This window comes from Cebus imitator, unplaced genomic scaffold (assembly GCF_001604975.1).
Source record: "Cebus imitator isolate Cc_AM_T3 unplaced genomic scaffold, Cebus_imitator-1.0 Scaffold21, whole genome shotgun sequence".
Classification (NCBI taxonomy): Eukaryota; Metazoa; Chordata; class Mammalia; order Primates; family Cebidae; genus Cebus; species Cebus imitator.
In genome coordinates, this window is record NW_016107336.1 from 3,331,345 (window position 1) to 3,355,745 (window position 24,401).

Below are 24,401 nucleotides of genomic sequence, written 5' to 3' on the forward strand. Positions count from 1 at the left end.
TTCTTTTGAAAAGTGTCTGTTCATATCCGTTGCCCACTTTTGGATGGGTTTGTTTTCTTCTTGTAAATCTGTTTTAGTTCTTTGTAGATTCTGGATATCAGCCCTTTGTCAGATGGGTAGATTGCAAAAATTTTTTCCCATTCTGTTGGTTGCTGGTTCACTCCAATGATTGTTTCTTTTGCTGTACAGAAGCTCTGGAGTTTAACTCGATCCCATTTGTCTATTTTGGCTTTTGTTCTCAATGCTTTTGGTGTTTTAGTCATGAAGTCCCTGCCTATGCCTGTGTCCTGAATGGTTTTTGCCTAGGTTTTCTTCTAGGTTTTTATGTTGTTAGGTCTTATGTTTAAGTCTTTAATCCATCTGGAGTTAATTTTAGTGTAAGGTGTCAGGAAGTGGTCCAGTTGCAGCTTTCTGCACACTGCTAGCCAGTTTTCCCAACACCATTTATTAAACAGGGAATCCTTTCCCCATTGCTTGTTTTTGTCAGGTTTGTCAAAGATCAGATGGTTGTAAATGTGTGGCGTTGCCTCCAGGGCCTCTGTTCTGTTGGTCTATATCTCTGTTTTGGTGCCAGTATCATGCTGTTTTGATTACTGTAGCCTTGTAGTATAGTTTGAAATCAGGTAGTGTGACGCCTCCGGCTTTGTTCTTTTTGCTTAGGATTGTTTATGCCCCATGAGCCCATGAAGCTATCACATTTAAAGACAAACAGACCTCTTCTGAACAGCAGTGTTCAGCTAGGAGACATAAGCATGAACTGAAGAAGCCAAGACATCAGGTGTGGATGTATGCCTTTTATCTTAGAACCTCATCTCACACACACTCTTCACCCCCCAAAAAATAAGCAGCAGAGGCAACGCCTCATGTTACACCTCCCCAGGGAGAGCAGGGATAAATAAAGAGGAGAAATTAACACCTTTTTCCTGGCCTCTTCTTAGAGGACCCAACAGAAGGCAAAGACGCACACATGCAATTGGCACTGTTATTTTATTAGTACGAGTATACTGAAACAATAAACTTGTACTGGTATACAGACAATTTATTTAAAACAATTTTGTTCAAATTTTGAATCAAACATTGTTTTATTATAATAATGAAATAATTTCTACCTAGAAAACCTGCAAGCACCATCAAAGAAAGGACCATAAAATTCAATAAACAGACTCGAGTGTATCCTACAAATAGACACACCACGATTAGAAAACAGAATATGAATTCTTCCATTTTTTAATATTTGTTTTAAAAAAGCTAGTGCAAGTACAATATTTTACACTGGAATTACAGAGAGTATGCACGCATATGGAAAAAAGTTCTCCTGTCACAATAAAAGCTCTTAACTATTATGTATGCACTTAAAATTTTCTTTTCAATAAGGTGCAAAACATTCCTTCCCTAGTTCTCCTCTGTACTGGCCATGTCAGTCTGGTAGTGCCCTCAACCCCAGTTCTGGTGTCTGTTTTCCCTTGGCCTGTGGGAGGCATATGACTGGAAGTTTGGTGGTAATGATCCGTTATTAAAACATCCAGTGGTACGAGTCTCAGAGATGGCGCTCGGGCCAGGACTCGACTGGCTGGAAATGAAGACTTTCTAATCTGAAGGTCACCACAAATACTGACAGGGACTATCTGGAAACCTCCTTTCAGCTGACACTAATTTGGATTGAGAGTTGAGCAGTCAGGCTGGGGAGAGGAAGAAACCCCGCCAGAAAAGGGCAGTCTTCACAGAACCGAATGCACAGGTATCAAGTTCAAATGCACTGACTCAAGGATGTACCCCACTCCTGGACCAGGTAACTGAAAGAGTAGGTAGTTCCTGTAAGAACCAGAGAAAACCTATGCACCGAGATTGTTGGTAACTGCTCTGAAGACAACAGCTCGAGCTAGTGTCACCTACCACGTGTGGAGGACAGTATGTTGTCTTGGTAAGGATGACTGTAAACAACGCTTCCAACGAAGGCCTTCAGATTGGCCACAGAAAAGGGGACAGGCTCACTGGCCATCCAGACAGCAAACGAACTAAAGGGAAAGAAAACGTGGGCGAAGCCTCCAATGTATCTGCAGTGGAAGACTTGAGTCCTTTCAGATAAGAAAAGTTATGGAAATTCTTAGAGACTGTTATTGTATAGATATTACCTATTGGCCAAATGCACTTAATTTTAATACAGTTGAACCATTTGTATGCAAGTCACGGGGACGTGAAAAATTGAAGCCGGTGTTCCCTCCTGCCATTACACAGGAGAAAGTTGGCTACCAGAACAACTGCCTTCCATGAGGAGGGAGGGGACAAGATTCTGAATTTAAGAATTGAAAGTGGGGGTGCTTAATATCCCCACAGCTGTCCAGTTTCCGCTGTCCGGCTTGATGTGTGGACAGGAATACTGTTCTAAGAAGTTGCTCCGCATTTATTTTGGCCTCTTTATATTAAATAAAAAAAAGAAACTAAAATGAGGCATTTACATTGAAATCGTTTTGACCCCCCCCTATTTAAATGAGGTGTGGGGGGAAAGAAGGTGAAGTTATTTTTTTGTCCCCATAATGAGTCCTGTTTGATTGGTAGCCTGGATTCCTTGTTACAAACACTTCGTGTTCAAGATTATATTCTTTGGGTTTCTAGGAACAAGAAGTGCTGAAAATGTCAAATATCATCTCTGAAGAAAAAGAAGTTGCAATGGCTTAAAAGTTTAGACTAAGAAGGGAGCTCAGAGAAGTACTTCCAGCATAGGAATGAACAGTATTCTCAAATAGCAGAATACGAGTTCCCCTCCCTCAGACGAGGGCCATGTGTAACAAAAACAACAGTAAGCATAGGTATAGTTTAAGAGCCTTTTACGTAGTAATTCTTCGTGGCCGTAACCATACAAATCTGATCATTTAGACATGACAAATTTCTATGTACAAAAAAAACATGTAACTTTCAACCCTTCTCTGCTTAATTTTTTTTTTTTTTTTTTTTACAAACAAAGTATGAAACTCATTGTTTCAACAGATCCATATCTTTCAAACACTGAATGAATCATTTCGACATTCACTTTTCTTTTGTGCAATTTTTTAAAACATTACCTGTACTCCTCAAAGTGAGTGCTTCAAAATTTTGTTTTCTTCAGCTTCTCAAATTAGGTGTACATTAAAAAAAAAAAAAATCCCCACAAGATATAGTGCTACAAGAAAAGATCCTATCAGTAAGGTAACATATTTGAAGCGAGGTCATCTATGTAAAAGAAATCTCAGCTCCGGAGTAGAGGTGTGCAAGTTGTTTGGAGTTTCCCTATGCCAGAAATACAACACTGTCCGTGGAAAAGAGAGGAAACCAACCTAACACAATAGCAGATGCATGTGCTTTATAAAAAAAGTATATTCTCCGTGTGTTTATTACTTGATGTGTTCTTAAATTCTCTATTTCAGAAATTCTGGGTTAAAAACAAATGTGGAAGCAAAGGCCTCCACTCCGCTTACAAAAAAAAAAAAAAAAAAAAAATGTAATTCTCTTTCCTTTCGTATCACCACGGAAGAAACTGAATTGGGCCACGGAGTCTACCGGCCCTGTTTTCACCTGGTGCAAATTGAAGTGCAAAGAGTTTCAGAAGACAACAGACCAGTCTGCTGAGCTGCTTATGGTTCCTGAAACAGTAGCCATGACAACCAGCACAGCTCAAGAAGCCTGGCCTTCGGTCCGAGAGCTCAGCCTCCTCACCCATATCTGAAATAGCATGACATTAGTGTCTTCAAAAGCACTGGAGATTTTTCTATAAAAGAAATAGGTTTCCTTAGTAGTCACAGATGTTAAAAGGGTATTGTCAATCATTTCCTTAAAAAACAAAACAAAATCCAGAGCTACAACAACAAAAATAAATTTTGGCAACATATTTCAGTAAAGATCAAACTATGTGCAAAGAGTGGATTTTATGATTACTAGGAGCTACTGTTCATCTTGAACATGCAGCATTATATTGCAATCTATGCGGTATCTAAGGAGTAATCCACAAGATGCAGGAAATCCAAACATTCCTTGAAATTGTACAACCCTACTCCAGAGCAGTCAAAGTGCTGCTTCTGGACACATCAGTGTACCACACACACACCAGCCCCGTCCCTGAGTAAGAGGTGTGAAAGGTTCCGCAGAGCCCCTTAGGGGAGAAGGAGGGATGCTGCCACTTCCTGGTGGGGTGGGGGAAACCCAACACACTCACCTAACAGAAAACATAGAGGCTCACAATTCTGAGTTAGAAACGGGATCGACGACAAAAATCAAATCAGCCCAAACTAAACGGGGTGAGTTAGGGAAAACGAAAAATTGACCAACATAGAAAATTATCCTGAAAGTCCAAATGAAAATGCAATTTGGATTTCCACTTTAAAAGATCTGAGGTAAGTGGCATCCATGTCTGTATCCCTCCCTCCCCCCTCTGCCCCAGTGTGGCCCAGACAAACTGAAATCATTCTTAAGTTAAACATTCTAAGGAACAGTCATTTTATATATTTAGAAATCCCTAGAAAGAGAGGTTCTTGTTTGTTGGTTTCTTATTAATATTATTTTTTCTTTTCGCCCTGACTAATTTCTTGGTGATTGTGTTCCACTGTAAACGCAAAAGGCCTGCTGTTATTAGTTTAAAAATGGAAAACAGGAAAGAAAGAACGAAAGACGGCTGTCGGTAAATATTGCAAAGTGGACATTGTACAGAGGCACATGGCTGATCCTTGTAAGCTGAACGGCACCGAAGAATTTCTACCCCTGTCATCGTTAATGTTTGCTACACAGAAGCGGTGACAGAGGCTGCTCTGGGAGCCTCGGGGCTCACCAGCGTCTGCAAACAGGAGGCTCCTGCCCTCTGTGCATTCTTCCTATTTGAAGAGAAAGCTACCACAGGGAGTGGTGACCGTGGTTGGCAGGTGGTCCCCTCCACAGCCACTGGCCAGCCCGCTCAGAACACACACACACAACAGGCCATACTTCCTGTCCAGGCTCAGAGGCAGGGCTCCAAGTCTCAAGGACACAGACTCCGAGGAGGGGGCCTACCCGCTCGCAGAAAAGACCGTGGAAAATGGGTTGACTCCAGGCTACCTGGCTCCAGAGTGCGTCTCAGAAATGAATCTGCCTCCTTCCTCTCCATACTCCACATTCACTATTCCGTGTGGTGACAGGGGACACTGCGGCTCCTCCCCCGGGTCTCCTTGGCTGGCTTTTTCTGCAACGCAGCGGCAGACGCACGGGGCTCCTGAAGGCTGCCCGCCCCAGCACTCAGCATCTGCAGCAAGGGAAAGGTGGGAGGTGCTCTCCCTGCCGGCTCCTTCCCTCCAGCCCTGCTCTGGCCAGAATGGGGAAGATCAACCAAACAAGGAAGAAGCAGAAAGGGAATGAGCTTTAACTATAGAGCACACTGGTCAGACTCTATTGGCACAGAAAGTATTGCACATGCTAAAAAAGCAAGAGAATGAAATGGGACAAGTGCTTAGAAAGAACCAATTATTTTTATAATTCCTATACCTGAAATAGAACCACAAAAATGATGATGATGATCCTATTGCTCCAAACCACGTGTGTTTTCGCATCTTAGTGTTGGTTTAGTGGATCCAGTCAGTTCCGTACTCGAAGTAAGCCAAAAGGTGGTGTGTGTTTCTCTGAGTCCACATGAGTTGTCAATAGTGATACTAACGAGAACAAAGTCTGTGTGGCAGCCCGTATTCCTCTTACCAGCAAAGGTTAAAAAACAAAAAGAAAAACAAAACCTAATAATTGCAAGTGCCCTGAGCAGAATATATGGAAGATTAAGCAAGTTCTCTGAACAGAAACGTTTAAAAAATACAGCACTAACTAAGCAGTCTGACCGCAAGAATGAACCCACCCACCTCTCTGCAAGCATGCTGAGAGGGTCATGAAGTTCCAGGAAAGTCAAGGAACTATTCTAGCTATTCTAAACCTATTCAGATGTTTTTGGTACACCCCAGAAAATGGTTTATAAAAATCATTAGTCCTGCTGAGCACTAAATGTAAATGAATACTAGATAGCCAAAATGTGGGCTGATGTCAGATTTTTGTTTTTTAATTTGTGAGATGAAGGAAGTACTATTTTCAGGGGGGTAAAAGAAAAATCTGGTATGGATTTGTTCAGGTTCGCTGCAGCCATCCAAGTAAGAATATTTAAAAATTTCTCCCTACTTATAAAACGTTTTTTTAAAGCACTTTAAAGATGCACTCAAAACCCACAAATGATATTTCAGATCTCTGGGAATGAAAGGTTTAAACGATGAAATACCCTTTCTGGGTTTGTACCAAACATTAAATCTTGATTTGATTTTGAATAGAAAAAAAAAGTCATTCTGAAAATAACACTAATAACAATAATAAAGTAATTGTTTTTTAAAAAAATCTTGCTCACATATATAAATGTTTTTATGGAAAACTCGGTGAATCTGAAGAAAATTCTCAGTTTCTAAGAGCCCACTAAGACCTGGCTTTTTGTGACAGATGTGGTAAAAAGACCAAAATGAATTTTCAAAGGAACATAACCTTATAAAATGGCCTAGAGTTTAGGCAGGTTAGAAAGAAATTTTGCTACATTTATTTATGCTCGTTCAGTCCCCCAAACCTTTCCCACAATGTTATTGGATAAAAACTGCAGGAATATCACACAAATTACAAACTCAAGATGTGCAAATCGCAAGGTTCTTTAAAAGTTCATCTTAAAAAGAAAAACACTGGACAAAAATGAGTATTCTCTTCTCCATCCCTTTCCTCAGTTTCTCTGCCCACTCTGCATATGCCTGTAACTGTTTCTCAGACATCAAAGTGAAAAGTGCCTCCCGTCAGGTAGTACTTGGTGGTCATTTATTGTCACATACTAGTTCATAATTCACATTCATCCCTTTAAACCACATTGAAACTTTCAATATCTTGCTCTTCAGCAATTCTGCAGAGCTGAAATGTAGTTACAGTGTTGAAAAAAAAAGAAAGCAACTTAGTTTTTTTTTTTTTTTTTCCTTTTTTTTTTTTGAGACGGAGTTTCGCTCTTGATACAGTACTTGTTGAATGAGAGACCAAGATGCTTGGTAATAAAGTGTGAACAGTATTTTTAAATGTTTAAAGATAGTAATATATGCTCATCTTCAAAATCTAATTCCTCATGTCACACTGGAATCTGAAAAAAAAAAAAAAGTGGCACCCGAGTTGTCCATAGTCATGAACTATAAACAGTACTAGAGTTAAAAGACAAAGATTTTGCAAACTCATCGTGAAGAGCTTCCGTTGCTCTCACGGAAGGGCAGTTTGCATCTACCTCTTGGGAGTGAAGTCAGTGCAGTAACCTGATTGGTTTTCCTAACACTGCACAGAAACCAGCGTGGGTGTTCACTCTCTCCCCGCCCCCACCCCCAAACCCCCTTACCCCACGTGGAGCCATGACAGCAGGGGCTTCCCTGTCCACCACGACACCCTGGTGACATCACTGCACTAGTAAAGCAGAAATGAAATCCCGCATGTGGCAGTTGCTCTTTAAAAAAAAAAAAATAGATATCAGTGCAGTCAGGCCCCATAGGGGGAAATATATATCTATACAATTAAAAGTTGCTTTTACTGTAAAATATGTTGGAGAGAAAAATGTTCTTTTAAATGGTTAGCTTTCCAAATCTGCCGTCTGACGCGTCTGCGATGCCCTGAAGCTAGGTTCCTGATGTTGATTTTGTACGTGGGAACCCCAGGAGGACCCTGTTCTGAATTCCCCAGTCCCATGCTGATAGCAAGAGAGTGAGGCAGAGGGAGGCAGAGAAAAAGAGACCCTCACTCGCCGCCACAGCGCCTGTGCACCCCCACATGCATGCACCCCTGCAACTCGGCAGGACCCTTCCCACGGAACTTTCCCCTGACGCTAGCGGGAGTCAGTGCCCCGGGCTGCTTCTGCGCTGCTAGAGAAGGCAGGTGCCCTGAAGCCCCATTCCTTTCTTCCTGGGGGATGCCTGGAGCCCCCTTCCTCCCGCCTGCTCACTGACAGACACTCGTGGAAAAAGCATATGCACCAGTCTCCTGCGACACACCTGCTGTAACTCTAATGACAAGGTTAGAACAGAAACCTAAAATAAGAGGATAACATGTAAATACTGTGTTATTTAGCCTACAGTACAGTAATCTGGATACAAACGATAAGGGAGAGCCACGTTTCCTTTCCCCACGCTGCCTCTACTTGCCTACATTAGACCGGCCTTCAATGCAAATCTTAACCTCCTGAGGAATTAGAGAAGGCTTAGGAAGAGTCAATGGTGGTTCGTCTTCTGACTTCTCCAGTTTGCGGCTCTCCGGCGCCGACCACCTCCTCTTCCTCGTGGCCGGAGGCTTGCTGGGTTCAATTTTGGTGAGGAAGGGTGCTGCGGGCAATCCCATTTTCTCTGGAAACTTCAGTTCGCCATTCTCAGACAGCATCTGGGCACTCCCCTGGTGGATTCCGTTTTCCTGCTCGGCATACCTGTGTCTGCTGCCCGCCAGGCCGTCGGCCTTTGAGTGCTTCAGCAGGACGCTGGCGGGATCCACGGGCTGGCCCTTTTTAACAGAGCCGTTCTTCAGGTTCTTGAGGGTAAGCGAGATGCAGACATCCCCAACTGAGAGTTTGGAGCACGGCAAATCAAAGAGCTGGCTGGTTCTCTCCGGACAGCAGGAAGACCAGCCCTGTCCAAACACAAAAAAAGGGTACTCTACCAAAACTTCAACGCTGACCTGCGGAAACAGGGAGAGACAGAGAGAGGAAGGAGGAAGGGAACAAATGAAAATGTTTTATTCTTGTTTAAGCACACGTATGAACTCACACACACACAGATACATACACACACAGATACATACACAGATACATACACACAGACACACACATACACACAGGCACACACATAGAGACACACAGATACACAGACACACACAGGCACACAGACACGCACATAGAGACACACAGACACACACAGGCACACAGACACGCACATAGAGACACACAGATACACAGACACACACAGGCACACAGACACGCACATAGAGACACACAGATACACAGACACACACAGGCACACACACAGGCTGAATGGGGGGAAAATGACTCAGTTTGCAAACCTCCCTCCCCGAGCGGCACACTATAAATGAGGCTCTTCACTTTTGGTTGTACCTGTACTTACCATAGGCAGAAACCAGTGAAAAGGCCATCGGTATTTAAAATATTGCACCAAGTGTTAGCTCTATAGCCCGTCTCTGTTAGAACCAGTCACTTGAACCCCAGCAATGACAGAGCACCACTTAGCTTTTAGCACTGAGCTGGGCTCTGTGGGCAACTCAGAAGCCCAACATGGTTTTAGATTTTATGAGCTCAATGGACAACTATTATCATACAGGACAGGACTAAACACGGATCAGAGTGACACTGTAGGTGAATTCCAGGAGGCAGGCATGATGTGTTTACCACTGAGTCCCCAGCCCCTAAAAGGATGCTTGGTGGCTGGCCGCAGTGGCTCACGTCTGTAATCCTAGCACTTTGGGAGGCCGAGGTGGGGGGGTCACTTGAGGTCAAGAGTTCAAGACCAGCCTGGCCAACATGGTGAAACCATCTCCGCTAAAGATAATTAGCTGGGCGTGGTGGTGGGCACCTGTAATTCCAGACACTTGGGAGGCTGAGACACAAGAATCACTTGAACCCAGGAGGCAGAGGTTGCAGTGAGCCAAGATTGTGCCACTGCACTCCAGCCTGGGTGACACAGCAAGACTCCATCTCAAAAAGCAAACAACAACAAACGGATGCTTGGCATATGGTTGGAGCTTAATAAATATTTACTGGATAGGCCAGGTGTGGTGGCTCAGGCCTGTAATCCCAGCCCTTTGGGAGGCTGAGGTGGGTGGATCACAAGTCCAGGAGTTCCAGACCAGCCTGGCCAATAGGGTGAAACCCCGTCTCTACTAAAAATACAAAAATTAGCCTGGCACAATGGCAGGTGCCTGTAATTCCAGTTACTCTGGAGGCCGAGGCAGGAGAAACACCTGAACCCAGGCAGCAGAGGCTGCAGTGGGCCGAGTTTGTGCCACTGCACTGCAGCCTGGGTGAGAGTGAGATTCCATCTCAAAGAAAAAGAAGGCAATTTTCAATGTCTCTTCTAGATGTAGTAGACTAGGTAGTTTGGACCAACCCTCCTTCTGAGGATAACTAAAAACTGAACAAAAATATAAGCAAACAAATTTCAAAACTCTAGACAAAATGTTTAAATATTTTTTCTTACTGTAATGGACAGCAAATAAGATAGTAAAAAGGTGTGGCATGGTGGCTCATGCCTATAATCCCAGCACTTTGGGAGGCCATGGCAGGTGGATCACTTGAGGTCAGGAGTTTGAGACCAGCCTGGCTAACATGGCGACACCCCGTTGCTACTAAAAATACAAAATTAAGCCGGGTGTGGTGGCATGCGCCTATAATCCCAGCTACTCAGGAGCCTGAGGCAGGAGAATCGCTTGAACCTGGGGGACGGAGGTTGCAGTGAGCAGAGATCACACCACTTTACTCTGAGACCAGCCTGGCCAGCATGGTGAAACCCCGTCTCTACTAAAAATACAAAAATCAGCCAGTTGTGGTGGCAAGCACCTGTAATCCCAGCTACTTGGGAGGCTGAGGCAGGAGAATTGCTTGAACCTGTGAGGCAGAGGTTGCAGTGAGCCAAGATCACGCCATCACACTCCAGCCTGGGCGACGAGAAACTCCATTTCTCACACACACACACACACACACACACACACACACACACACACACGCCTCTAGAACAAAATACATATTACCTCCAAATAAGCAACAATTGAACTCACACTTTACACACTTTACATCTCAACAAAAATAATGGAATCCAGTAGACAATGGAATATGTTCAAAGTGCTGAAGAAAAAGAATCGCCAATCGAGAATTCTATATGGAGCAAAAAGATCCTTCCATAGAGACATGTTCACACAAAAAGTAACAAAGAATTCGGCACCAACAGATCTCCATTACAGAAAATACTAAAAGGTATTCTTTAGGTAGAGGGAAAAAAAATGAATCTAGATCAAAGTTTGTAGATAGAATTCCTCAGGGAGGAAGGAAGAGGAATAAAAATGGCAGATATGTGGTAAATCTAAGTGAATATTGGCTATAGGTAGTAATATTTAAAATGTTCTGTTGGATTTTTTTTTGTTTTTTTTTGAGACACAGTCTCACTCTGTTGCCTAGGCTAGAGCGCAGTGGCATGATCTCAGCTCACTGCAACCTCTATCTCCCGGGTTCAAGTAATTCTCTTGCCTCAGCCTCCTGAGTAGCTGGGCTTATAGGCACGCGCCACCATGCCCAGCTAAATTTTTGTATTTTTAGTAGAGACAGGGTTTCACCATGTTGGCAAGGCTGGTCTCTAACTTCTGACCTTGTGATTTGCCTGCCCTGGACTCCCAAAGTGCTGGAGTTACAGGCGTGAGCCACCGCACCTGGCCTCTGGATTTTATACACATGCAGACACACAAAACCACACATACGTCATTAAAGCACCAAAAAAAAAAAAAAAAAAAAATCCCTTTAAAAGTAGTAAATTTCCATGGATTGCGGCTTTTCTACTCTATCTCCTTTGTGAACTCTGATTGATCTAGTTCTGATAGCTTCTAGAATGACAGACTTTACTGGACCCATACAAAGCATGTTTTTAGAAGAGACAACTAGAGTACATTCATATGGCAGCGTGTAAGCATGAACCCATACACATGTGTGTATTACTACTGTTCTGGGCTATAGTTATAACATGAAGCAAGCTAATTTTTTTTTTTTTTTTTTTTTTTTTTTTTTGAGATGGAGTCTTGCTCTGTAGCCCAGGCTGGAGTGCAGTGGTGTGATCTTGGGTCACTTCAACCTCTGTCTCCAGGGTCCCAGTTCAAGCAATTCTCCTACCTCAGCCTCCCAAGTAGCTGGGATTACAGGAACCAGTCATTATGCCCAGCTAATTTTTGCATTTTTTAAGTAGAGATGGGGTTTCACCATGTTAGCCAGTCTGGTCTTGAACTCCTGACCTCGTGATCCACCTGCCTCGGCCTCCCAGAGTGCTGGGATTATAGGCATGAGCCACTGCTCCCGGCCAACAAGCTAAAATGTTTTGAGTGCCTACTCTGTCAAGCTCTCAGGTACAAACTTTACAAAAAATATTTCGTTTAAAGTTCACGATATGCTAATGAGACAAGTATTGCTATTCCAGTTTTATAAATTTTACAAATAGTCACAGAGAGATGAAGTCACTTGCCTGATATCATAGCTATTAGCCGTTAGGTTTGAAATTTCATCCCAGTCTTTGATCCCCAAACCCATTTTCTTTTTTCTATGCCTCCTGGCCTCTAGCCTTGTGAGCAAAAATATTACAATGCCACCAAGAAGAGATGAACTGGGCCAGGGACGGTGGCTCATGCCTGTAATCCCAGCACTTTGGGAGGCCGAGGTGGGCAAATCACCTAGGGTCAGGAGTTCGAGACCAGGCTGACCAACATGGAGAAACCCTGTCTCTACTAAAAATGCAAAAAACTAGCTGAGCGTGGTGGTGCATGCCTTAATCCCAGTTACTTGGGAGGCAGAGGCCAGAGATCGCTTGAACCCAGGAGGCGGAGGCTGTGGTGAGCCAAGATCATGCCATTGCACTCCAGCTGGGCAACAAGAGCAAAACTCCATCTTAAAAAAAAAAAAAGAGAGAGAGAGAGAGAAATGAACTTAGCATTCCCACTACCCACCAACAGTGTGGCTACTGCCTGAAATAAGTAAGATCCAATGGCATGAGCTCATGGATCTGTTTCATGGAACAGAAAATTGTGATGTCATGTTTGCCTTACAGCCACTCATACAATTCTGGTTACGTTGTATAAGTGTGTGACACTATTCAATTTCAGAACTACATTTATATCACACACAAACATATATATGCATATATACCTAGACAAATATACTTACAAGTTACAGTATCAGACGGGGATGCCCAATGTATTCTAAGTAAGAGGACCAGTCTGGAACTGGCGCCATAGATCCTCTCCCAAACCTCTTAGAACCATTAACAGCATAAACTGAACAGAAGGAAACAAATCCTACATCAAGTGGAGACTGTCTTGCTGCATTTCCAAGTCACAAAAATAAAGCTCTCCAGTGTTAATACTGATCTCGTAAGACTCTCCTCTAGAGCTGCAGTTTGCTTATTCTTGCCCAATACCAAGAAGAGGTAATGTGACATTCAGAAGACCAGAAGCTTTATTTCCAAACATGTCAGCCTCTTTTCTGGCTTTGTGCGTTCCACATTATATACACTTCGCAGGGCAGGCAATATTTAATTTTCTGAAAATAACATCTACTGTATGCTTATAGATAACTCTGTCTGAGGATGTCCATGTTACCAAGTATTTGTAGCCTCATTAAGAAATGTCTACAAGCCTTTTATAACAGTAATATAATTGATTCCTGCAAAAGCCAGGATACAGATGGACACGTTTGCCACTAAAGACTTCATAATGTTGTTGGATATTCTGAAGGCCTTTCCACATCACAAAACTCCAAAGACACCACTCTTGTAATCCCAGCGCATTGGGAGGCTGAGGTCCAACCATGACATAGCAAAAGAATGAACATAGCTAACTCAGTTTTTGTTTAAAGGGTTTTACCCTTTCCTGCAAGTAGGCTAGGATAATTTTAGAGCACCGAGATAATATACACAAACAAGAATCATGTACTTTTAAAAACTAACTCTGGGATTAAAGGGGAAGCATATGTTGTTAAACACTGATAGGAGCATCGTGACATGAACAAGGACAAAGACGTTCCCAACCTCCTCGAACCCTCACTGGTGCCCAAATGTCTGCAGTCCTCAGCCTCCTCGATACCAACCCTCCTGTCTCCCCCAGAGCCCCCTCCCATAAAAACCCTCCAACAAGCCTAAAATATTGGAGATGGTACTTTATTTTTTTAAATTATTTTTTTGAGATGGAGTCTTGCTCTATCGCCCAGGCTGGAGTGTAGTGGCACAATCTCAGCTCAATGCAACCTCCGCCTCCTGGGTTCAAGAGAGTCTCCTGCCTCAGCCTCCCAAGAGGCTGGGACTACAGGCATCCGCCACCTGGTTAATTTTTGTATTTTTTAGTAGAGACGGGGTTTCATCATATTGGCCAGGCTGGTCTCAAACTCCTGACCTCAGGTGATCCACCCGCCTGGGCCTCCCAAAGTGCTGGGATTACAGGTGTGAGCTACTGTGCCCGGCCTGGAGATGGTACTTTAGAATGCTAGCTCATCATCTTCTCAATTTTGCTGGCTTTCCCAGTAAACCTGCTTTCCTCTCACCAACCTCATCTCTCATATTTGGCTTTTGAGTGGTGAGCAGCCACACCTGAGTTTGGTTACCGAGGTGGGAGGATCACTTGAGCTCCCGCGCCACGCCAGTCTGTGTGCCACAGCAAGACGCTGTCTCTAAAAACCAAACCAAACTCCAAGTCTCCAAAGACAGGCCTTAGAGTTAAATGCTGCGGTGTGAATCATAGCCAGAATAGCCTACCGAAAAATTCATGAGAGAAAAGTGATCGAGAGAGAGAGAATACTTGAGATGTACACTAAAATAGGATGATGTTAATGGTTTTTTGTTTTGTTTTTTGTTTTTGAGACAGTCTCGCTCTGTTGCCCAGGTTGGAGTGGAGTCGCACCATCTCGGCTCACTGCAATCTCTGCCTCCTGAATTCAAGCGATTCTCCTGCCTCAGCCTCCCGAGTAGCTAGGATTACAGCCATGCATGACCATGCCTGGCTAAGTTTTAATATTTTTATAGAGACGCGGTTTCACCAGGTTGGCCAGGCTGGTCTCGAACTCCTGACCTCAGGTGATCCACTAGCCTCAGCCTCCCAAAATGCTAGGCTTACAGACATGAGCTATTGCATCTGCCTGTCCTGTTAATGGAATTTATGTTAACCTAGATAGGCTTGGGAGATTCTTTTTTATCACTTCAAAGGCTTCTCTTTCTTTTTGCCTAAAATCTGGCTTTGCTTTCTACCAAAGGAGCTGTGTCATCCTGCGAAAAGGTGCCGTGACCAGATACCAGCCAGGTCCATGAAAGCTGAGGTAGGAACGGAAGATTATTCAGACAATCTGATCATTGTAGGCACAGATCGGATAGCCTGTCAGGCCAATGCTAGTTTTGTTCTCACTAATTAGTTAGTTTGAGCTATCTAGACAATGTGCTTTTCCCCCCTTGGGGTCTGAATGTATGTGAAGGAAAATAAGTTTTTTCCCTTTCTTTGGTGAAAGTTAAAATCTTGTTACACAAATCTCAAATAAGTATACTCAAGTATTCATAGCAAATCTATTTTTATAATTAGGTTTGTCATAAGGATATAAACTTTTTGATCATTAACAGTTAATGAAGAAATCTCACTGAGGGGTTTTTCAGTGAGAATATATATAATCAAATCTGTTGCTTGAAATTCCTTTGGAGAGGAGCCTTCTCCATCTCAAAACACGCTGTCAATGCCAGCGGGGACTGTTCTGGACGTGAAACAGAGACGGTGTGATTTTGTAAGGTGATGTCATCTTCATCTGCAACAATGAGTCTGTGAATTCCTTGAATTTGAGACCCATGTGGGTGTTTCCTATAATGCCAAGGAGCTTCAAAATATTGTTATTGTTTTTTGAGACAGAGTCTTGCTCTGTTGCCCAGGATGGAGTGCAGTGGCATGATCTCGGCTCACTGCAACCTCCGCCTCCTACGTTTAAGCAATTCTCCTGCCTCAGTCTCCCGAGTAGCTGGGACTACAGGCATGAACCACCACACCTGGCTAATTTTTATATTTTTAGTAGAGACGGCGTTTCACTGTGTTGGCCAGGCTGGTCTTGAACTCCTGACCGCAAGTGATCCAGCTGTCTCGGCCTCCCAAAGTGCTGGAATTACAGGCATGAGCCACCTCACCTGGCCTCAAAATATTATTGAGTGTTCCTAATGACACACTTTAGGCGTTGCAGTTTTAATAAAAGTTGAATAAGTACACACTGAGTACCTCCTAAGTGTAGGAACCTTAGAAGAGTGCCTATTGGTTAAGACCTAGTTTCTGGCCTGCCTTGAGGAGACAGAACACACATGCAAAAACAAAACACTTCACAGGGGTACATCTGGACACTGGTGACCACACTCTCCGATGACGTCCACGCAGATGTCGAATGGACAACTTAACGTGACCTAAGACACATCAGACCTCCCAATGTGCCCCTGCCCGGAGGCCGTCCCATGTTCCTCCCCATCTCCATAAATGGCATCCCATTCTTCTGGCTGTTCAATCGAGGACTGGGGAATTACACTTTCTTCTGTTCTTTCTCTCACATCACATACATCCCAATCATAAGCAAACTGTATGGGTTCCTTTTCCAAATATACCCAGAACGAGACTATTTTTCACTACCTCCACCACCTCTGTCCTAGCCAAGCTGCGTCTCACTTGCTCGGTCTCCACAAAAAGCCTGATGTGGTCTGCGTGAGCCCCTTCCTCCCTACACTGTAGCAACAGGGGTCTCCTTGCTGGTCCTTTAACCCCACTTCCGCCTTCCTCTGGGCACCTGCTGCTCTCTTCATTCATTTGGAATCTTTTTTGTCCCACGTACTCTTGCCACCCACTCTTCTTTTCAGAGAGAACTTCCCTGACAGCTCTATTTAAAATAACAACCCTCTAGTTTCCATAGCTTCTTTTTTCTAAATTTTGAGACAGGGCCTGGTTCTGTTGCCCAGGCTGGAATGCAGTAGCACCATCATGGCTCACTGCAGCCTTGACCTCCTGGGCTCAAGGGATCCTCCTGCCTCAGCCTCCTAAGTAGCTGGGGCCACGTGCATGTGCCACCATGCCCAGCTAATTTTTTGTGGATGATAATGATGATTATTATGTAGAGATGGAGGCTTGCTATGTTGGCCAGGCTAGTCTCGAACTCTTGGCCTCAAATGTCCTCTCGCCTCGGCCTCTCAAAGTGCTGAGATTACAAGTATGAGCCACCTAGCCTGGCCCTTTATCCTCTTTATACCAGGGATCCCCAACCCCCAGGCAACGGACTGGTGGAAGTCCATGGCCTGTTAGGAACTGGACTGCACAGCAGGAGGTGCGCGACCATTCCCGACTGAGCTCCTTCTCCTGTCTGATCAGCAACAGCATTAGGTTCTCACAGGAGCATGAACCCTGTTATAAACTGCGCATACAAGGAATCTAGGTTGCACACTCCTTATGTGAATCTAACTAATGCCTGATGATCTGAGGTGGAACAGTTTCATTCCCAAACCATCCCCCTCCCTCTTCCCATCCTGTGGAAAAAACTGTCTTCCACAAAACCAGTCCCTGGTGCTAAAAGGGACAGGTTATCTTTTTATTCATTCTTTTTATTTACTTGTATATTTGTCTGTTTCACCTCTTTCCCCAAACTCAATGTTCTATCCCCAGAGTCTAAAATACTTCCTGGCAAGTAATAGGTGCTCAGTTAAAATCTGAAAGAATAAATAGTTCTGTTTGCCTTCTGCATGGAAAAACATTGCAATGGCACAACGGGACAACAGGTGGCAATAGAGGGCCTGCCTGCCTTTTTTTTTTTTTTTTTTTTTAAACCAGCCAGGACTAAAGTGAGCTATGGTCTCCCCCAGGGAGAGGAGCAGGGCTTTCTCCAAGGCGTGGCTTACCCCTCACAGGCAGCTGTCTCGGGCGAGCCATAGCCGCCTCACATTGCTGAGGTTGTCATGATTTTATTGACTCATACTTCAGTTATTTTCTCTCCACTCTTGTTCCTACAGCTGTGCTAGTAATCATTAAGTCATTTTACGATTAGTAATCATTAAGTCATTTTATGATCTTGCTGGGGTTCCACACATTTTCCAGAATGGTCCTTGATGAAATCCCAATGAAAATAAAGTCATAGGAGCAGTACCACAGATAACCAAAGCATGTTACATAATGCCTGACAGCTCCATATAGCCCATTTTTTCATCCAATAAATAGATCCTGTTTCAAACACCCTAAGCAGTCTATAGGACGAAATGTGAGCGTGGATGGCCTTTATACCTTTTCCTTTTTCTTTTTTTTTTTTTTTAATTTGAGACAGCCTTGCTCTATCGCCCAGGCTGGAATGCAGTGGAGTGATCTCAGCTCGCTGCAACCTCTGCCTCCCGGCTTTAAGCAATTCTCCTGCCTCAGCCTCCCAAGTAGCTGGGATTACAGGTGCCTGCCACCATGCCTGGCTAATTTTTTGTATTTGGTAGAGATGGGGTTTCACCATGTTGATCAGGCTAGTTTTGAACTCTTGACCTCGGGTGATCCACTCACCTTGGCCTCCCAAAGTGCTGGAATTACAGGTGTGAACCACCGCACCCAGGGATGGCCTTTGTACTTCTGTCAGCTTGAGGACCCTCTATCTTTCATCTCTGGATGCCCTGTCATCAGCACCTCTTGCGTTTGGGGGTGGATCGCTTCCAACCCTCCTCCACTCTTTCCCTCCCTCCTCCCGCTGCTGCCAGCACACCCATTTGCTCACCACTGCAGAAGAGCTCTGCCTACCCCTTCCTCCCTCCAGCCCCCTAAACGGACTCCTCTAAAACCATTGCTTCCAACTCCCATTTTGGACAAAGAAACCCAGGTAGGGAGACAACACAGACTCACTATTTATTCAAAGTTACTTTCCTCATCTGGCTAATGACTGGCTTTTAAGAAAAATTTTAGCTCCTCTGTAGGAAAATTCAATAAAATTCCTTTCACCACTTAGTCAATAACTACCGTATCTAAACACTATGCACATACACGCATATTTATGCTGTTTGATTGTATATTTCAATCTTAGATTGGTGCTATGTCTATATACACACATATGTACATATCACCAAAAACAAGATAGGAACAAAACGTCTGTTGTTTAAATATGTCTCCCTTTTCCTTCACAAGAGTCCCTGTTTTCACAAATTGCAAAGGGCATCTGTTTGAAAAACATTTTTTCGTGACACTATCCCAGACACACACATTTCGCCTGTTGCTGGGAGCAATGAAATGTCTCGGGAGCTAGGTTTCAGTGAGTATGTTTTGTTTTTCGTGATATTAATGAAATTGGACATTCTTGACTTTGTCTGCAAGTGAAATTCTTGGTCTTGTTTAACCTGCAGAGAAAGGTAGGTCTGCTTTCCTGGATGGTGAGCCTGCATGGTTACATTCGCAGCATGAAAAAAAATCAGAAAACCCCGTCTCAGGGATGAAGGGGGTAAGCAACAGACCTGTTTACTGCAATGTTTAAAAATCATTAATAAAAACAGTTGAAACTCTTTGGCTGAGTGTAAGAATATCTGTGAGTGTTCTATTTAAAACACTGAATCATGTTCACGCAAAGCCTGACTCAGTCCTTGGTGGAAGCGTTTCAGGGTGTTCAGTAAACCCACACCCTAGCACCGGAATGCCTCCTAACACAAATCCCAAATTAAAAGCTGGGTTCTTCGCACACGTGGTAGCATGGCTCACAGAGCGCCCATGTGGGAAGGCCCTGTGGGGAGGCTCAGAGTGGGCCAGGAAGGACACTGCCCAGTGAGTGATCACAGCAGCTGTGACACGTATAGCCTGTGACACAGCTGTGACACGGTAGCCCTTATACACACAAGTTCTAGCCCAATTGCCTTCCTTTTCCAGGGTCTTAAAATGTGTGCCTTAGACAGGGCAGGGTGGCTCATGCTTGAATCCCAGCACTTTGAGGGGCTGAGGGCGGGATCACCTGAGCTCAGGAGTTCAAGAGCACTCTGGGCAACATGGCAAGATCCTGTCTCTACAAAAAAGTACAAAAATTAGCTGAGCACCTGCAGTCCCAGCTACTAGGGAGGCTGAGATGGGAGGATAAGAGCTCACTGCTTGAGCCTAGGAGGTCAAGGCTGCAGTGAGCTATCACGGTGCCTCTGCACTCCAGCCTGGGCAACAGAGCAAGACCTTGTCTCAAAAAAAAAATGTGCCTTAAAGAACAACGTCATAATATTCAGTGCTAAAAAGAAATGAGCTATCAGAGCAACAGAAAGACAGGGAAGAACCTGAAATGTGTATCTCTAAGTGAAAGACGCTGATGTGCAAAGGCGACATACTGTATGATTCCAACTGCACGGCATTCTAGAACAGGCAGAACTATGGAGGGAGTAAAAGCATCAGTGGGTGCCAGGGTTTAAGGTGGGGTGTGAGGGACTCTTCATTGGTACATAAGGTATTTTTAGGGTGGTATAGCTGCTCTGTATGATACTGTCATGCTGGATACACGATGACACTCACAGCATGTACAATACAAAGAATGAACTGTCATATAAACTATGGACTTTAGTTAAAAATAAGGTATCAGGTCAGGCGTGGTGGCTCACACCTGTAATCCCAGCACTTTGGGAGGCCAACGTGGGTGGATCACAAGGTCAGGAGGTTGAGATCATCCTGTGTCTACTAAAATACAAAATATTAGCCAGGCATGGTGGTGTGAGCCTATCATATCCCAGCTATTTGGGAAGCCGAGGCAGGGGAATTGCTTGAACCCAGGAGACAGAGGTTGCAGTAAGCTGAGATCGCGCCACTGCACTCCAGCCTGGTGACAGCACGAGGCTCAAAAAAAAAAAAAAAAAAAAACCAAATATCGTATCAGTGCTCATCAGTTGTAGCCAATGTATCACACCAATGCAAGATTTTCAAAACAGAGAAAACTGTTATGTGTGTGAGACCTCTCTCTACTTCTGTAAACCTAAAACTGCTTTAAACAATAATCTTTAATTGTTTGTTTAAAATACTATAAACAATGGTCTGAGACAATCAAAATGTAGCTTATGCACTTGGAGCACATAAAGTTTAAAGCAGAGCATTTTTCTTCTTTTTTGTTTTTTTGAAAGGTACAAAGACCCACAAACAAAAATGTGGTTTCACAGAGTTTCTCCACCGGAGCCTTTCCAGCATGAGAACAGACGGGAGGTGTATATTACCAAGAACTGTAGCACAAGCCCAGCGCTGGGCTCTGTACACAGGGCACTCACCAACTATCTATTTTTTTTCGATACATTAGGATTCACTGCCACCAGCACGGCATATTCAAGGTTGGCAAGTGGGTCTGCCTTGGCTGTGAAGGGGCTGACTCCACAGGCTCATGTGCCACTTGCATGAGGGCCTTGGCTATTTTTAGGCGCCCGCTAATCCATTCAATGCATAACGATACCACTGATGACTCACAGCCCACAGCAGTCAAACTAAAAAATACTAGAATGAAAGGAGAGCCATCGGTAGACACACAGTTAAGTACATCATGATAACAACCGCCGTACAAGCAGGCACGCTGACACCCACACCGGGACAGTCGGGAGGAGGAAATGGCACTGAATATTAAGCAGACACGAAGTCAGGGAAGCAGTCACCTCGGGAGGCGCTGGGAAGTGACAGACGGCCCTAATAACACGCAGAGCCTGGCATTTAAGAAAGAAGCAAAGGAACGTGTCAGCCCAGAGCACTTTACCAATACATTTTACAACTCCACTGAGCAAATGCTGTGTACTCTTCAGAGAAGCTAACGCTCGGGAGGGTGAGACACAAGGATGGGATGAGAGAGAACACAGCCAGATGGAAGCCACAGGCTCCCCAGGTGGGGCCATCCTGGGCACGGCTGTCCCAGCGGATACATCGCTAACAGCCTCTTGCAGGAGAGCCGCCCAGCGGCCCTTGTCTCTGCATCACTTGTCTTACTGATCCGGAGGGCTGGAGCACCCATACCTCCAACCCCCATGTCCAGCCCATGCTCGCAAATACAGATTGATACGCTCACACAGGCTGGCATGACGTCATCTAGCCTTACAAACAGGAACAGCACGAAGGGTGCTCTCCTCGGCCACTCGCAGGATTCCACCCTGAGGATTACAAGCAGGGTAAAAATTACAGGCTTACTGTGCTCACTGGAAAAGTTCAGCCTTCTTTCTTTCTTTCTTTTTTGAGATGGAGTCTCGCTCTGTCGCCCAGGCTGGAGTGTAGTGGCACCATCTTGGCTCAATGCAACCTCCACCTCCTGGGTTCAAGCAATTCCCCTGCCTCAGTCTCCTGAGTAGCTGGGACTATAGGTGTGGGCCACCATGCCTGGCTAATATTTTTTAGTAGAGACAAGGTTTCACCATGTTAGCCAGGATGATCTAGATCTCCTGACCTTGTGATCCGCCCGCCTCAGCCTCTCACAGTGCTGGGATTACCGGCGGGAGCCACCGCGCCCGGCCGCGTTCAGCCTTCTTTTTAGGCTTTCATCAGCTGCCTCTCCTTCCATAAACTCTCTTTGGAACACAAGGCCTTTTATTTATTTTTGAGCTGTGAATAAATTTTTCAGGGCCAGAGCCATCTAAGTTGAAGCAGAGAAGGGAAAGCTACCTTTCACAAGGTCCTGGAGCTACTGATGGGTAAAGGATATGTTCAGACTCAGATTTCTCCGTTGCCAGGTCTTGCATTTTCCAAGCAGCTAACCTACTTCTACCCAAGGAGGAGGTGCAAAGCCCCATCCTTCTTTTGAGTGGCACTGACTCCCACGTTGATGCTCTCGCCTCGGGGTCCCATCTGGGATGCGCCACAGACTTATGAATAATATTAAGTGGATTATACTTGGCAGTGGGGCTCAAGGGAAGTGATTCTGTCACCCTTTGGGGCTTTCAACCAGAATCAAGGCGTGGCAAAGCAGCAACTCTCTTTCGGGCTGGGGAACGTGCTATCACCCTCCAGTGAAGAGGAAGGAGCCTTCCTTTGGTGCATGCAGTAACAATGCCTGACTCCTGGCTCTCCCCTTTCCTCCTACAGCAGCTGGGTGGGGGCCTGGGGGATGCAGAGATACTTTGCTCATGCAGAGAAATGCTGCGCCAGGCAGGGCCATGCCACAGGGACAGTGGCAAACATGGAAAAGCGTTTTTCTCCTGCACGGCCTCATCTGGAGCGTCAGCTGGGACAACGCTGGAGGCATCTTTCCACAATCTTAATGAAGAATTCAGCTCCTTAAAAATAATCCCTAAACTACACACCCCTCAGTTTTATAAGAGACGGCCTTAGTTCCCACGAGATCGGTGTGCCACGCAGCGTGAGGTCAGTACGTGTTCATCCTAAAGCCATTCTTGGTTTTTGGTTAACTGACACTAATTAATTTTTACAAGGGCTGTGCTATTCTGGAAAGTATAAAACTGTAGCATTAAAACCACGGAGGAGTCTAAAGAGATTATCTCCTATAAAGAATCACATGTGGCCGGGAGCCGTGGCTCATGCCTATAATCCCAGCACTTTGGGAGACCAAGGTCAGTGGATCACTTGAGCCCAGGAGTTCCAGACCAGCCAGGGCAAGACAGCGAAGTTCTGTCTCTACAAAAAATACAGTAAATTAGCTGGGTGTAGTGGCATGCACCCGTAGTCCCAGCTACTGGGGAGGCTGAGGCGGGAGGATCAATTGAGTCCGTGAGGTTGAGGCTGCAGTGAGCCAATGATCCCACCACTGCGCTTCAGCATGGGTGGCAGGGCAAGACCCTGTCTCAAAATGAGGAAACAAACAAAATAAACCCCGCAGAAAACCAAAACTCATTTGCCTGGTTTTAGAGAGGAGAGAGCTGCAGCTCAGAGATGTGAAGTAACTTGTCCTGCCAGAGACTCAAAGCCGCACACCTGGGTGTCTCAGCACCCCATCATCTGACACTGTTTTCCCTGGGAGTGTGACGCTCGGGGGTCTTACGAGGTCAGGCATCCTCAGGACTCTGTTCATGTAGGATTTATGCCTCAAGTCACCATGCCATCTGTTTTGTAGAAAACCATCTCTTCTTCCACAACTTCCCCAGTCAGGTTTGTGATTTTGCTTATTAAGCTCAACAATTCGCACATTTCTGAATTTCTCTGTGGGTGCACTGTCAGCGATGTCTAACCAGTTGAGAAGCCCTGGAAGGTCCTTCAGGCTTGGGGAGAAAACCCCTCCTGGAGGCACTGCGGACGGAGGGAAGGATGCAGCCTTTGGAACCTCAATTAAGTCTAGAGATGAGTTCTCTCTCTGCCTTCCATCTCCCCCTCTCTGTTCTCTCTTTCAGTCTCCACTGACTCTGAACCTGTCACTTGTGGCAAACACAGCTGGTGGAGTATTTTAGCTGTGATGATGTCAGCTGATTTCTGATAGGCTCCTCGGTAAAGTGACAAATCTGGTTGCGTCAGGGCCTTGCACTTTTGTTTCTACAGCATGAAGCCCCAGCTGCCTTTTCAGCAGGTCTCAGTGCGCTTGCCTTTCCTTGCGGGAGCCCTTCCCAACACGCAGCACAGCCACACGGGGCCGACCCCACGCACCTGCCAACAGGCCCTGACTACACTTCTACCTGCTCGTCAGCACCCCGGCTTCAGCAGAGAGACTCAGTGATCTCACTATGGGGAAAAACATGAGA

At 44.9% G+C, this 24,401-nt stretch overlaps 1 protein-coding gene across 5 annotated transcripts in view; it reads right to left on the bottom strand.

Annotated features, from left to right (window-relative positions):
• Positions 1-968: 968 nt before the first annotated feature.
• ATXN1 (ataxin 1) overlaps positions 969-24,401 on the bottom strand; it is a 459,925-nt gene continuing 436,492 nt past the window's right edge. For 4 of the 5 annotated variants that reach the window (XM_017521371.2, XM_017521362.2, XM_037736012.1 and 1 more), the window contains 2 exons: positions 8,175-8,697; positions 969-7,483 (listed from right to left, as the gene is read on the bottom strand). In XM_017521371.2, the coding sequence (XP_017376860.1) occupies positions 7,221-7,483; positions 8,175-8,697 (786 nt within the window). In that variant the 3' untranslated portion in view covers positions 969-7,220. Of the gene's footprint in view, positions 8,698-24,401 lie in introns of all 5 variants that reach the window. The other variant, XM_017521388.2, reaches the window with a different exon arrangement.